Genomic DNA, 15,086 nt, shown 5'->3' on the forward strand with positions numbered 1-15,086 from the left:
TTTGGCCAGGTTCTGTTTTGAGATTTGGGGACAGGGATAGAGGGTGGTAGCACCCTGCAGTGTTCGGGGATTGTGACCCATGGTGGTGCTGGCAGATGGAATATGCTGTCTCCTGGGTATTAACCAGGATTGTCTGCATGTAAGGCAAATGCCTTGCCTCCAGTACTCTCTCTCCAGCCTGAAATTTTTTAACTTTTTTTTTTTTTTTTGGTGCTGAAAAGCTAACCTAGTTCCTCACGCATGAGAAAATATGCTTTACTAAGCTACTTCCCATTCCCCAGTGTTCTTTTCTGGTGGGGGGAGGGTGGTCTCACCAAGCAATATTCAGGTACTCATCCTGTCTCTATGCTCTAGAGCACCCCCTGATTGTGCTGAGAGACCATTGCAGTGCCAGGACTTGAAGCTTAGGGTGTGGGGCTGGAGTGATAGCACAGCGGGTAGGGCGTTTGCCTTGCACGCAGTGGACCCAGGTTCGATTCCCAGCATCCCATATGGTCCCCTGAGCTACAACCAGGAGTGCAGAGCCAGGAGTAACTCTTGTGCATTGCCAGGTGTGACCCAAAAATCAGAAAAAAAAAAAAAAAAGCTTAGGGTGTGTGGCGCCTGTGCTCTGTCACTCTCTTAGCCCTGTTCCACAGAGCTCTTCTTAGGGAAATAAACCCTGGGGTTAGGGAAATGACTCAGAGGGCCAGAGCAAGTGCTTTGCATGCAGGGGCTCTGGACGAGACCCAAGGTACCAAGGTGAGAGGAGTCCCTCAGCACCACCAAAAGGAACAGTCTTCCATATTCCTAGCATTATTTTTGGTGTTATTTAAGTGCATACAAATATACAAAATAGATTATACTCCTTTTCTTGATGGATTTTAACATGATGCTAAAGCCCATATGTATATATAAATTCAAATCAATTTGATAAAAACTTATAAATTCATTTGACTTCATGAACTGAATGTGATGACTAATGCTATATGCTGAAGTCAAATTGCCCTCACTGCTTCGTATTATGATGCAAGATCTTTTCAGTATTCCTATATTAATGTATCCTTTGAAAGTGATTCCATTTTCCTACCACTTTCCGCTTATTAAATCTGCCTCAATTTTTTAAATTAGTCTTCAACAGTTAAAATATAATTGATACTGACACAGGACATATAGTTATGAGCACTAAAATCTTGTTCTCTGGTCATAAGATAGACATCCAAGGGGCCAGAGCATGCTTCAAACCAAAACTCTGATTGATATGAAAATACTCTCCAAGAACTCTCTGAACTCAGAGAAATGAAGCCGTAGACCCCCGCAAGACAACGTATTAAACTTCTGCTGTGACCTGGCTGGGCTCCTGTGCTCACACTCCCCATCCCTGTTGTGCCTCCATATTGGTGGCAGGTTACTTCGTCCTCCTGGAGCAGCCTCTACCGCAACTGCTGTGGTGAGAGAAAGGGTGTCCCTGCGCCTTGAATCACAGCTTGCGTTTCCATCGTTGTGCTGCACTTCCCACAGGCCCTGTTTGTCCTGGAGGCTGAGGATGCACAAGCAGCCCATTGTCCTCAGGAGCACATTGGAGATATGTGTACATCTCACACTGACCCTTTGTGCTCATAGATTAAAAAAAAAAAAAGCTCTATTATTTTTCCCAGTAATTGTGTGCTCTGGTCTGTGTGTGAGAGAAAATTTGCCAAGTAGGAACTCCAGACTCTAGGGCAGTTTTAGCCTGGAATTGGGCTGTCCCCAGCAACTGTCCTGCCTTGCCCCCCTCCCATTCCCTCTCACCTATCCTCTCCATGCTGACAGAGGTGGAGATGTTCTCTCACTGCAGGACACACAGCAGTCCGCAGTGCCCTGTGAAAGGGGAGCATGGCTGGAGCAACAGTACAGCGGGTAGGGCGTTTGCCTTGCACACGGCCGACCCAGGTTCGAGTCCCAGCATCCCATATGGTCCTCCGAGCACCGCCAGGAGTAATTCCTGAGTGCATGAGCCAGGAGTAACCCCTGTGCAATGCCGGGTGTGACCCAAAATAAGCAAAAAAAAAAAGGGGGGGGGGGAACATGGGATTTTTCCCCTATTCAACTCACAAAGAATCGGCTTTTGAAATTTACCAAAAATTCTTACAAAGCAGCATATATACATGTGCTTACAAAAAAGGCCAGTAGAGAAATGGGCAGTGATACAAACAAGCATTTCACAACAGTTTAACACCTGGTCCATAAATCCACAATCAGAGGCTTATTAGCTTCAGTGATAATTACGGATGGGAACGTCAAGACCACAGTGCTGCTGCAAATGTGCATCATTGGGAAAAGTCTGTGCAGCTGGAACTTTGTCCGTCCTTCCTTCCTTCCTTCCTTCCTTCCTTCCTTCCTTCCTTCCTCCTTCCCTCCCTCCCTCCCTCCCTCCCTCCCTCCATCCCTCCCTCCCTCCCTTCTCCCTTCCTCCCTCCTTCCCTCCCTACCACCCTCCTTTGCTTTTTTCTGATATAAAATCTTTGGACAAACACAGCTCTTCTCAGACTGGGCTGATTCCAGGCTCTGTGCTTAGGATCACTCCTGTCAGACTCAGGGTGCTGGAGATTGAACCTAGCTTGACCACATGCCTGTACCATTTCTCCAGTTCAAGCTTTTCGACCAGCATAGTTTATTTACCTGCTTTGCTGTTGTCTCATAGTTGTGCACGCACATACCCTGTGGCCCAGCACCTAGAGACGCACTGCACCAAGGGCTGAGGCATTAGTCTCATGGCCTGGGTCACTTTAACCTTTCCCAAGGCACATTTGCAGGCAGCTCAGTCCCAGAACCCTGAATCTTAGATCTGAAAACACTAAGTTGAAGCTAAGAGGTCTGTGACACCATTTAGTGAATCTCTGAGCTAGCTTGAGAAAGATAAAGGGAATGGTTTGAGGACATTTGGGCTTTTTATTTGTACATGAATTTTTATAGTTGCCAAGGTGTCCTTATTGGATTTGATGGAAATTATTCTTGGGCACTGTCACAGAAGACATGCTTCAAGAAACAGATGCATCATTGTTTCAGTGTAAAAACAGAGCTGAAACTCAGTTTCTGATCCATCAACAGGAGAATGGATAAATGTCATCTTTTCAAACAGCAGGAAATTCTGAAGTAGTGGAAATGAATGAGTATTGCCATCGACTAGGCTAGCGAAAACCTGGCCAAATCCTAGGGATCAGTAGAAGCCAGTTTCAGAAGACTCTTGTCTGTTACACCATTTTTATAAAAAAAAAAAAAATGAGCAGATTCAAATTAGGCATGTGATAAATTTAAGTTCTGATCTGTTACAGATCAGGACAGTAATCTCTGATTGAGAGACAGAAGTGTGAGAGGAGAGGCACATATGTTTTGCTTTGTACATGCTACTTGTATGTACTGTTAAATGGAAATTTAAGAATGACATAAGTGAAACTGGAGGATGGTGGGCCTGGTACGTAACCCACACACTGAACTAAGATGGAAGGAACTGGTGGACTGAAAGTAGTAAGAGCTGACATTCAGGGGCCGGAGGAGACAGTTCAAAAGGCTAGTGAGCATGCTGGCACCTCGCCCATCAATATTTCATTTTTTTAAAATGAAATAAGGGGACTGGAGAGGTGGATTGCGGGTGAGGTGCTTTCCTTGTCCACAGACAGTGGCAGTTAAACCCCAGCACCGCACATGGCCTCCTGAGCATTTCCAGAGTGATCTTGAAGCACAGCCAGGTGTGGCCCAGGAACCAAAAGGAAAAAAGAAGATATGGTGAGAATGGCAACTTATGATTGATAAAACTTGAGTGGTAGGCTTTTAAACATTTTTTAAAACAATAATAATAATAATAATAATAATAAAAAAATTGGGCTGGAGCGATAGCACAGCGGTAGAGCGTTTGCCTTGCACACAGCCAACATGGCCGACCCGAGTTCGATTCCTCCGCCTCTCTCAGAGAGCCCAGCAAGCTACCGAGAGTATCTCGCCCACACGGCAGAGCCCGGCAAGCTACCCGTGATGTATTTGATATGCCAAACACAGTAACAACAAAGTCTCCAATGGAGACGTTACTGGGCCCGCTCGAGCAAATCGAAGATCAACGGGAGGGCCTTTACTTTAATAAAATTGGGCCTGAGATATTGTGCAGCGGGTAAGGCTCTTGCCTTGCACATAGCCAACCTAGGTTCGATCCCTGACACCACATACATGAGCCCAGCCAGGAATCAGCCTTGAGGACCACTAGGTGTGACTCCAAAACAAACCCCAAAAGTAGGTAAAATAAGCCAGGTGAGCCATGTTAGAAGAGAAGAACGGTGGTGCTCAAAGTGTTTAATATTTCGACTATTAAACCAAGACTTAACTTACCTAAGGTCGGACAGTTTTAAATTGCAGAGCTGGAATTTGAACCTAAGTGTTATACCTGCTAGACCTTGTTCTTAGAGGAATACAGAAGACCACATCCAGTCACAAATGAATAGGACCATGGGATTGTTTTATTTGTGTCTTCTATAGGAAATGATTCGACTAGATGAAGTCCCCAATCTGAGCTCCTTAGTATCCAATTTTGATCAGCAGCAGCTTGCGAATTTCTGCCGGATTCTGGCTGTCACCATTTCCGAGATGGATACGGGCAATGATGACAAACATACACTTCTTGCCAAAAATGCTCAACAGAAGAAGAGCTTGGGCTTGGGGCCCTCTGCAGCCGAAATCAACCAAGGTAAAGTGTCTGAATTGTTAGAAATTTCAGATTACTATTCATACTGTTTCCTGAGCCATCTAGTTCTTCTAATAGCTGTAAAGAGCTACATATATGTAGAGATATATCTAGGAGAGGATGTACAAGGTATAAATAAGGATAAACAAGAGTACATGGTTATACATTGCAACATTGTAATAACAAGTGACTGCAAGAGATCTTGCAGTTCATCAACTGTAAGAGACTACTTTATAGAATAGTCCCTTATAGCAGATTGCATAACTTTTTTTTTAGGGTATGTAAAACTTGTCTCTGGGGGAGCCAAATCTACAATCTGAAATAGATTTAAAAGGGTTCAGGACCTGTTGGGCCTCACGGGATGGAGGGGAGCCAGGCCTGTCCTCCCCACCCCAACGAGACCCCAAGTCATCGCCCACAAATGGCCTCTCTGGCTCCTGATCAAGCTGCTTCACGGCCTTGATCCCAGAGACTCAGAAACAAATCTCGAAACCCAGCGGCTTTTGGCAGAAATGCGTCCGCATCCTGCAGTAGGTTACTGTTGCTGGGCCACCCCTGTGGGGAAAGGGTGTTGTCCCTCCGCCTGCTCCCCGCTGGCGGCTCGGTGGCCGTCATTCTCCAGAGGCCTTTGGACAGTCAGGTCTGGGCCCTCAGTGATGAAACTTGTTGGGCCTCACGGGATAGGGGTGGAGCCAGTCCTGTCTTTCCCACCCCAACGAGACCCCAAGTCATCGCCACGAACGGCCTCTCTGGCTCCTGATCAAGCTGCTCAACGGCCATGATCCCAGAGACTTGGGAGCAAATCTCGAAACCCAGTGACTTTTGGCAGAAATCCCTCCAGATTTAAGTGTTAAAATTTCAGAATTTCAAAATCACATGGCCTTACTGCAGTCACGTGACATCATATGTTATTCATAACCAGCAATAGAACACAAATTGTCTGCTGTTGCCATTTCAGCAGATCTGAGTGTTGGGGTAAAATCTCAAATAATAATGGTGGGTCTCGTGCCAAAATATTGAATGTGATCAAAGCAGAGAGAGAGTAATGTGGAAATCATCTACCCCACAGGTAGGGGGAAGGTTTGGGATGGGGGTATACTGGGGTTTTTGGTGGTGGAGAATGGGTACTGGTGAAGGTACGGGTGTTTCATTGTATGACCGAGACTTAGACCCAAAAGCTTTGTAACTGCTCTCGCGGTGATTCAATAAATAAAATTATAAAAAATGAAAAAAAAAAGTAAGGTGGAGTTTATGCACAATTCAATCAGCTAATCAGTGGCTGAATAAATAGCAGTACTCCTACATAAAAAAAAATTTTTTTTTAAATAAAAAAAAGGTTCAGGACCATTATTTATTAGAGAGTTCCAGATACATATACCTTTTAATTTACCAAGCCTTATCTCAACTTTTATCCTATACATATATGTAGAGTGTTTATCTAGGAGAGGATGTACAAGGTATAAACAAGGATAAACAAGAGTATATATAAGATTATACATTGCAACATTGTAATAACAAGTGACTGCAAGAGATCTTGCAGTTCATGAGCTGAGAGACTACTTTATAGAATACTTCCTTAATAGAAGATTGCATAACTTTTTTTAAATTGTATAACTTTTGAGAAAATAACTGGGGTAATCTATAGTGATAGAGAAAAATCTCAGAGATACAGTAATGATTTGAAAAAAAAGTTCTTTGGGGCTGGAATGATTGTACAGAGAGCAGGGTGTTTGCCTTGCACATGGCTGGCCCTGGTTCGATTCCCAGTATCCCAAGCACCGCCACGAGTAATTTCTGAGTGCAAAGCCAGGAGTAACTCCTGTGCATTGCTGGGTGTGACCCAAAAAGCAAAAAATAAATTTTTTTTTAAGTTATATAGTATGGTTTTTTGTTTTTTAAGGTATGGTTAGAGGAATGAAATCAAAATAATTTATTCACTCATATGTGTAACCAGATAAACCTAAGCTCCTTGTGGAGAAAGGACAAAGCAATGTCATCCTACACTCATACACTAGTGCATTAAGGAATCTGAAAGTGGTTACGTGTCAGGGAGGCTGGTAATTGGGTAGAGCGACGTTCTTCAGCCTTTTACCTGCAGAATGGGGAAAGTAGGAGAAATTGTTTGCAGACCAGCTAAGAGCTCAGACAGAAACAAAAACCAGTGTAGATTCAATTTTGTAAAATTACAAATTTTAGTTACTGCGGCATCTGCTTCTGCTTAGACCTTCCCTGTGGTCAGACCAAAGATTGAAGAAGGGTGGTAGGGGCAAGGGGTAGAAGTGGGATGTTTTTGTGTATTGTTTCACATATTCTTGTTTGCGTGGTTGGCTTCTGGGCCACAGTCAGTGCTACTCAGGGCTTACTTCTGCCTCTACGCTCACATCTCATTCCTGGCATGCTCAGAGGGCTGTATGTGGTACTGGGGATCGAACCTGGGTCAGTCACGTGCCAGGCAAATGCCCTACCCACTGAACTATCGCATGACCCCCCATATTTCACATATTCTCTGATTTTTAGAACCATGTGAATATATTGTTTGTTTAATCTGCCCTGCCATATAGCTTTTTGATAGCTAAAAACCTATTCATTGATAAATTATTCTTGTTTAAGCAGACTTTAGGAAATTGGGTATGAATCTCATTTGGTCATAACAGTAGTGAATCATGTGAAATAAATGTTTTTACATTACATTTTGTTTTACATTATGTTTTGGGGCCACACCCAACTATGCTTAGGGGCTGCTTTGAAAACACAACTGTTTCTCAAGCCCAGTGTGGGTATGCAGAGTCCCTGGGCCAACGCACCGAGCCTCGAGCACTGACCGGCACCACCCCACCCCACCCATTCTTGATCTGAATCCTTCACAAACTCTGCTAATGTCCTCAGCTCGGTACAGACACTAAATTGTCGTACCCGCACTGTAGGTCAGAAGAATATCATTTCTGTGTTTCAATCTCATGTAATAATAAGTGTGTGAACAGTCTGGACCCTCATTCAGTGTTTTCTCTCCAGGCCTGTTTTCCTTCCTGAGCCGTAGAGCAGAGACCTCTCTTACTCTGCACAGACTTTTCATCCTCGCCTCCCCCTTTCTTTCTTAGAATGTTTGAGGCATCCTCATTTTAGTCATCTCAAGAGGCATTTTTTTTAAAAAAAAAAAAAAGTGGATTTGATATTAAATTATGCTTCAAAGCAAGTTTAACGTACACATATATACACAGTTGTTAAGTTTACATTTTTAAGTTCATGGTAAACATTGTCCTAACTGCTATAAATGGTTATTTTTAGTCCTTGAAACAGCAGTATAAACTAGAGATTGTGGGCTAGAATGATCATACAGCAGGTAAGGCACTTGGCCTTGCAGACAGCCGACCTGGGTTCGATCCCTGGTACCCCATATGATCCCCTCAGCCTGCCAGAAGTGATTCCCGAGCATCACTGTGTGTGGCTCAAACAAACAAACAAAAAATAAAATAAAATAAAAAGAGAGCTTAATACCTTCATTGTGTAGCTGAGGAAACTGAGGGTGTAGAAGGCTCATGATGCATGTCTGTGCTGAGGCACTAAATAACCGTAGTCTTTTAGTTTCTCATTAAATAAATTTGTTCTTGCAGATTATTTTTATCCTGTTAGTATCGATTGCCTTCACACATCTGTTTGCAAAGTGCCGGAAATAAGAGCTGCATATGTGGGTTCAGGTGCCTGCCTTGATCCTCAAGCACCACCAGGGGTCTCTCCTGAGCACGGCCAGGAAGCCTCAGCCCGTGCTGCATATGGTCCCCCGAATCCAAAACAGAAATAAATAAATTAAACCAGTACCACCCATCTCCTCAGCGATCAGTATATTATAGTCAGTTCTTTAATTAATGGAGCACTTCCAAGCCCACTTTTCTTTTCCTCTTCTTTTTTTGCTTTTGGGTCACAGCCTGTTGTGCTCAGGACTTACTCCTACCTAGCTCCATGCGTTGGCAATATGGCAATAAAAACAAAATATTTTATTTCACATGATTCATCTACTGTTATGACCAAAAGAGATTCATACACAATTTTCCTAAAATCTGCTTAAGCAAGAATAATTTATCAATGAGTAGGTTTTTAGCTACCAAAAAGCTATATGGCAGGGCAGATAAACAATATATTCAATGGTTCTAAATATTGAAATTTTTTTGTCCCTATTAAATGTGTCATCATTCTTTATATCTGTGTATTCCATTGGGTAGATGCATCATACTTAGTATTGTGCTATTAATGGACACGCAGTTATCACCACCATTTTGCTCCCATAGAAACTATATCAGTGAACATCTTCATAATATCTCTGCTATTTGATCATCTCCTTAGGGTCAGTTACTTGAAATGGACCTCCTGGCTCCAAGACAGATTTTAGGCATGAAGGTTATTCTTGTTTGTATTCCCCCCACCCCACCCAGAGGATAGGAGAACCTGTCTTTCAGCACCTGCTCAGATGAATATGTTTCTGTAGCTTTAATACTCTTTGCCTTGGCTTGACGTTTCATTTTACAAGGCCCTCCTGGCTCACACCCCCCACCCCACCCCCCACCCCCATGCCATGTGGGGGGAGGAGCTACTTGTTTGTTGAGGGCTTAAGGGCTGGCCTCCATTTTGAAAATTCCCTCTTCTCTCCCTGGCAGCGGCCCTTCTCAGCATCCCTGGCTTCGTTGAGCGGCTTTGCAAACTGGCAACTCGAAAGGTGTCAGAGTCAACGGGCACAGCCAGCTTCCTGCAGGACCTGGAGGAGTGGTACACGTGGCTCGACAACGCTTTGGTGCTCGATGCCCTGATGCGAGTGGCGAATGAGGAGTCCGAACACAATCAAGGTACTTGGGGAGGGATGCTTTCCTTTGGGCGACGGGAGGCAACTCTTGTTTCGTCTCCTTACACTGTCATTCAAGAGCTGGAGTCATTCTTGACCTCTTTCCAAGGAGAATTTTTTTTTTCAAAGTAGAACTTCCTTCAGGACAGCCCTTACAAATCATGATGACTACTAAGATTTTTTGGGGCCTGGGGCTGGAGAAGTTGTACAGCAGGTAGGGCATTTGCCTAGCATAAGGCAGACCTGGGCTCGATCCCCGGTATCCCATATGGTCCTCCAAACGCTGGCAGGAGTCATCCCTGAGTAAGTCATCCCAGGAGTAAGCCCTTAACACTGCCAGGTGTCCCCTTCCTCCCCACTCCCCAAGAAATCCCCAAGGGAAAAAGAAGACTGGGGCCAGGTGTGGTTCTGTTAACCCCGAAGCACTGCCCCCTACCCTTGTCCGAGCCCCACTGGGAGTGCTCCCCCTGAACTCTTTCCAAGAGGAGCTGATTGTGGGAAGGACTTTGTTGCCAAACCCAGGACTGACTAGAATCAGTAACCAGAGCATTCTGAGGAGGTTCCCCCCACCTCTTCATTCTATACATTTCTTTCTTCTTTTGTCCTCCATGAAGGACACTGGCGTATCTGCGTCAGGTGCTCCATCATGATGCCTTTGCCTTGGTGTTGGAGTCGGATTGTCCAGTACAGCACTGTGCACCTGCTGGTGGGGGGAGGGGAGGTTCTGCTTCAGGACTGCCGTGTGCAGAGCCCCGTGGCCCTGTCCCCCACTGAAATAAAAGCAGAACTGGTACAAACCACTCATAAGAAGTCTGTGGAATTTATTCTAAGAGCAAATAAAGAAACATTTCCCCTTTTGGGGGGGAGGTGGGGTGGAGTGTTAGGTTTTTGTTTTTTCAGTTAGGTTTTTTGGTTTTTTTTTCCTTATTATTTGTACTTTTGAATTTCTTATTTGAGACACCTAATTACAGTCTGTTAATGATAGCCTTGTGCATACAGTGTTGCCACCACCCACCCTGCACCACAGTGTGACTTCCCTCCACCGTTATCTCAGAGTGAGGAAAACATTTCGGAAAGCCTTCTGAAACCCAGCAGGAATAGTGAGTGTAAGACACGTGAAATTCTGCTCAGTGCGAGTTCTCCTCTGGGCTTCCTTCCTCTCCCAGCAGCTCCCAGACCAGAGTGGGATCTTGGAGCCGAAGCAGTTGTAAAGTGGAGAGTGCCCTTGCCTTGCACGCAGCAACCCGGGTGTGATCCCCACATCCCATATGGTCACCGAAGCACCATCAGGAGTAATTCCTCAGTGCAGAGCCAGGAGTAAGCAAGTGTCTCATTGCTGGGAAGGGTGAGCTGCCGGCACCGCTTAGCCCCCTCTGACCTCAGTTGGAGGCGAATTTCTGGCGAAATTCTTCAGGAGTCTCCCAAAGCTCAGGGCTTCCTTTCTTCCTTCTTGATAGTAGACAGAATTGATATATATAACATTGCATCCATTTAAAGGCACATACATGTTCTACTATGGAGCTGCATCCTTGCTCCCTGAGCCTCATGCCTCCCACCCCCTACATCCTCCCCCACACCCCATGCCCAGAAATTCTACTGTGCCTGTTGTTCTTGCCCTCTCTCATATGTTGGATAGAGGTTCCAAGTTGGGATCAGCAAGCCAAGACCAACCAGGGTCCACCAACCTTTCTCGGAGTAGTGACCCTGAGATTTTGTCCAAGGGTACAGGTAATAGTAAGAACCATTGGGTAATTCTACTCTAAGCACATTCTCAAAAAAGAATGTGGATTTTGGTGCTAATAAAAGGATCCTGTTCCTAATTGAGAACAAAAAAGTTGAACTGTCAAAATCACCAGAAAGATAAGATAGCTAAGAACCTCTTGCAAGTTACAATCAGCTCAGTCTCAAAAACTCACATTGCCCAGGTTTAATTGAATCTGATTTTGGAGCAGTGTGTGCCTCAAGGCATTGTCAAAAACTGGAGAGCATTCAGCCAGCAATTAGTGGAGGTAATTGACAGCTGGATTTAATACCAGATGAGGCAGCGAGATCAGGAAAGTCCCCACGGGAACCCTGCCTCAGACACTGTCATCCAGGGACACAGCAAATCCTGAGGCCCAGCTCCCCACCAGAAACAGACTGGCCTGAAGTAGGGTAGCCTTCCAGGGGATCCGCATCCAGAACTGCTACAATATTTACCTAAAATGTTAGTTTTTAAAAAACATGAGACATCAAAGAAGTGGAAAAAACTAACACAAGAGTGAAAACAAGCAAAAAAAACTGAGGGAGAGCTCATTATTTATTTTTGGTTTTTGTTTTTGGACCACACTGTCAGCTAGCCAAGGCAAGTGCCCTACCAAGGCAGGTGCCCTACCACTTCCTGTACTATCTCTCCACCCCCATGTTTATTTTGGGTTTTGGTCATTATTTAAAAGCAATCATTATAAGTACCCTCAAAAGACCTACAGGAGGGGTCAGGGAAATAGGATAGCAGTTAGGGCACTTGCCTTGTGTGTAGCCAACCTGGGTTCGATGAGGCATCCCATACGACCCCCATGACTCATATTCATAAGTGTTGAAAGAAACAAACAATAAGAATTTTGTCCAGCAAAATATTCTTTGAATGGGACTGGATTTCTCCATTCATACAATGGATAGTATATTTTCCTTGCATTGTGGCTGACCCGGTTTCAGTCTCTGACACTGCTTATGGTCTCCCAAGGATCACTAGAGTGATCATTGAGCACAGCAGAGTGTGGTCCCAAAACATAACACCCCAAAAAAATGCCTTCAAAACTTAAGGTGAGAGCCAGGGAGATAGCTCAGTTGTCTGTCACACAGGATTTGCATGCAGGAGCTCTGGGTTCAAATCCCTGCTGGATGTGGTCCCAAAACCCTGCACGAAAAAGGAAATAAGGGTGAAATAAAAGCATTGCTAGATAATATCTAGAGAATTTTTTTTTCAGTAGAAATCCTTCCATATGAGAAATGTCAGAGAAAGTTCTTTGAGCTGAAATCAAAGGACATCAACTGGTCACTTAAATCCACTTGAAGAGCTGAAGTGATAGTACAGCAGGTAGGGTGCTTGCCTTGCACGTGGCCAGCCTGGGTTTGATCCCTGGCAACTATATGGTTCCCTGAGCCTTGCCAGGAGTGATCCCTGACCACAGAGCCAGGAGTAAGCCCTGAGCACCACCAGGTGTGACCCAAAAAAACAAACAAATTTTTCGTTTAAATCCACTTGAAAGTACAGTGATTATCAATAAAGGCATTATAGAATTATAGTGGGAGATGCAGCTTAGTGGTAGAGTGACCCTTGGTTCATTGCCTGGCACCACACACATAAACACATAAACAGAAGACAGAAACAAATGAATTAAACTAATCTTAGGTATTACAGGGATAGAGAAAGAACTTTGACTTTTTTTGGGGGGGGGGGGCGTCACACCCAGCGATGCTCAGGAATTATTCCTGGCTCTGCACTCAGGAATTACTCCTGGCGGTGCTGGGGGAACCATAATGGGATGCTGGGAATCAAACCCGGTTCTGCCGCGTGCAAGGCAAATGTCCTACCTGCTGTACCGTCACTCTGGCAGTGCTGGGGAACAGATTGACAAAATCCAGTACCTTCTTCTTGATTAAAAAAAAAATACTAGGAATGGAAGATACTTTCTCTGTTGATTTAAAGGCATCTGCAGAAAACTCACAGAGAGCTAGCTCAATAGACTGAGCACATGTTTTCATACACGAGGCCCATACTTAGTCCCGAGCACAGAGACAAGATTAACCCCACACTGCCAGATGTGGCACACAAAAATAAAAAGCAAGCCTACAGCTAACCTTAAACTTGATAACAGAAAAAAACAAAAACAAAAAATAAGATGCTGGCCAGATTAGGGAGGAGTAAAATTCTGTCTGTTCATAGGCAATATGATCTTATATTTAGAAAAAATTAAAAAGTTATTTAACCTTTTATTTTTTAAAAAATTAAAAAGTTATTTAACTCATTTTTAGTAAATGAGTTCAACCAAGTTTGGGGGTATCAGATTAGTATACAAAAAAGAAATTAAAATACTACAGTATTTTAGTTTCTTAAATGTAATATATATTTAATATAAATGCACTAAATAACAAATGTGAAAGTTGCATTCTGAAACTTATAAAACATCATTACGATTAAAAGAAATTAAAGAAAACCTAAATAATGTAAAGGCATCTCATGTTTATAGATCAGAGGACCCAATGTTGCTAAGATGAAAATACTCCCTTATCTTGATCTATCTATAGGTTCAGCACAGCCTTTACCAAAATTCCAGCTGGCTTCCTACAGAAATGGAATAACTAGTCCCAAAATACACATGGAAATGTAAAGAAGTTCGAAATGGCCTAGACAGTCTTGAAAGAGATTAGAACAACATTTAAAAATCATTCTTCATAATTCCAGAACTTAGAAAGCTGCAGTTCATCCAGACCGCTGCTCACATAGAAGAGCTGTAGACAGTGAGCTGGAGTGGAGTGTTGGGACGTAAACATTGGCTTTTACGTGGCCCACTGACTCTCAACTAGTGCCAAGACCAGTTGTGAAGGAACAAGTCTTGTCTTTCTAACAAATAAGCCTGAACCACTGGATACCACTAGAAATCCAATAACAATGTTCAAAAGAACAAGGCTGCCACTGCTGCCTTCCATCAGATACGAAAATGAATCCAAAGTGATCCAAGACCAAAAGGAAGAACTCAACCTGTATAGCTCTTAGAGATCACAATCACGACCATCCTGTTGTTCGTCAATTGCCTTGAGCAGGCCCCAGTAACGTCTCCTTCGTCCTAGCCCTGAGATTTTTTAAAAAGTGCCATATTCAAGGTTCTTTCAGGGTTAGGAGAATGAGACCCATCATCGTTACTGGTATTTGGCATATTGGGTATGCCATGGGGAGTTTGCCAGACTCTGCCATGTGGGCAGGTTACATTCAGTAGCCTTAGAGAAAAAACATAAATCTTCATGACCTTGACTTGGCCATGGTTTCTTAGATGAGCCTAAAAATTTAGTACCAGCAAAATGTAAATTTTACTTTCTTAAAACTAGAATCTTTAGTACTTAAATAAAAAGAAAACTTACCCAGGGGCCCAGGGAGACAGCTCAGAGGGCTAGTCTACATGCTTTTCAGATTAAGAGCCCGGATACAATCTCTGGTCCCTCCTCTTGGTCCCCCAAGCACCTCCAGTGCAACCTGGGGGTAGTAGCTTTTCCAAACTGCTGGATGGGATCCCAGAACAAACACTGTCAAGAAAAGAAAAAACACAGTTCACAGAATGAGAGAGCATTTCATGGGGGTGCAAGAGAACATTTTTACAAACCAATGGTGTACACTTAATTTTATTTAAAAAGAAAGAAAATGGGACCACACCCAGTGGTGCTCAGGGCTTACTCCTGGCTCTGTGTTTGGGGGTCACTCCTGGCAGTGCAAGTCATTAGCTAATTACCTTGTCATTAAGCAAAGCTCTGGTCATTGCTTTGGGATCTCTGTTTTCCTGAAAATACTTACCCCGCAGCATTGCCAGGGTG

The 15,086-nt window shown here is 43.9% G+C and overlaps 1 protein-coding gene across 1 annotated transcript in view; it reads left to right on the forward strand.

The window, feature by feature from the left end:
- The window catches only part of TRPC4AP (transient receptor potential cation channel subfamily C member 4 associated protein), a 74,909-nt gene that overhangs the window by 41,131 nt on the left and 18,692 nt on the right, over positions 1-15,086 (forward strand). The window contains exons 7-8 of the mRNA XM_056121749.1: positions 4,486-4,693; positions 9,340-9,525. Of these exons, the coding sequence (XP_055977724.1) occupies positions 4,486-4,693; positions 9,340-9,525 (394 nt within the window). The remainder of the gene's footprint in view (positions 1-4,485; positions 4,694-9,339; positions 9,526-15,086) is intronic.

This window comes from Sorex fumeus, unplaced genomic scaffold (genome assembly GCF_029834395.1).
Source record: "Sorex fumeus unplaced genomic scaffold, SorFum_2.1 ptg000044l, whole genome shotgun sequence".
Taxonomy (NCBI): domain Eukaryota; kingdom Metazoa; phylum Chordata; class Mammalia; order Eulipotyphla; family Soricidae; genus Sorex; species Sorex fumeus.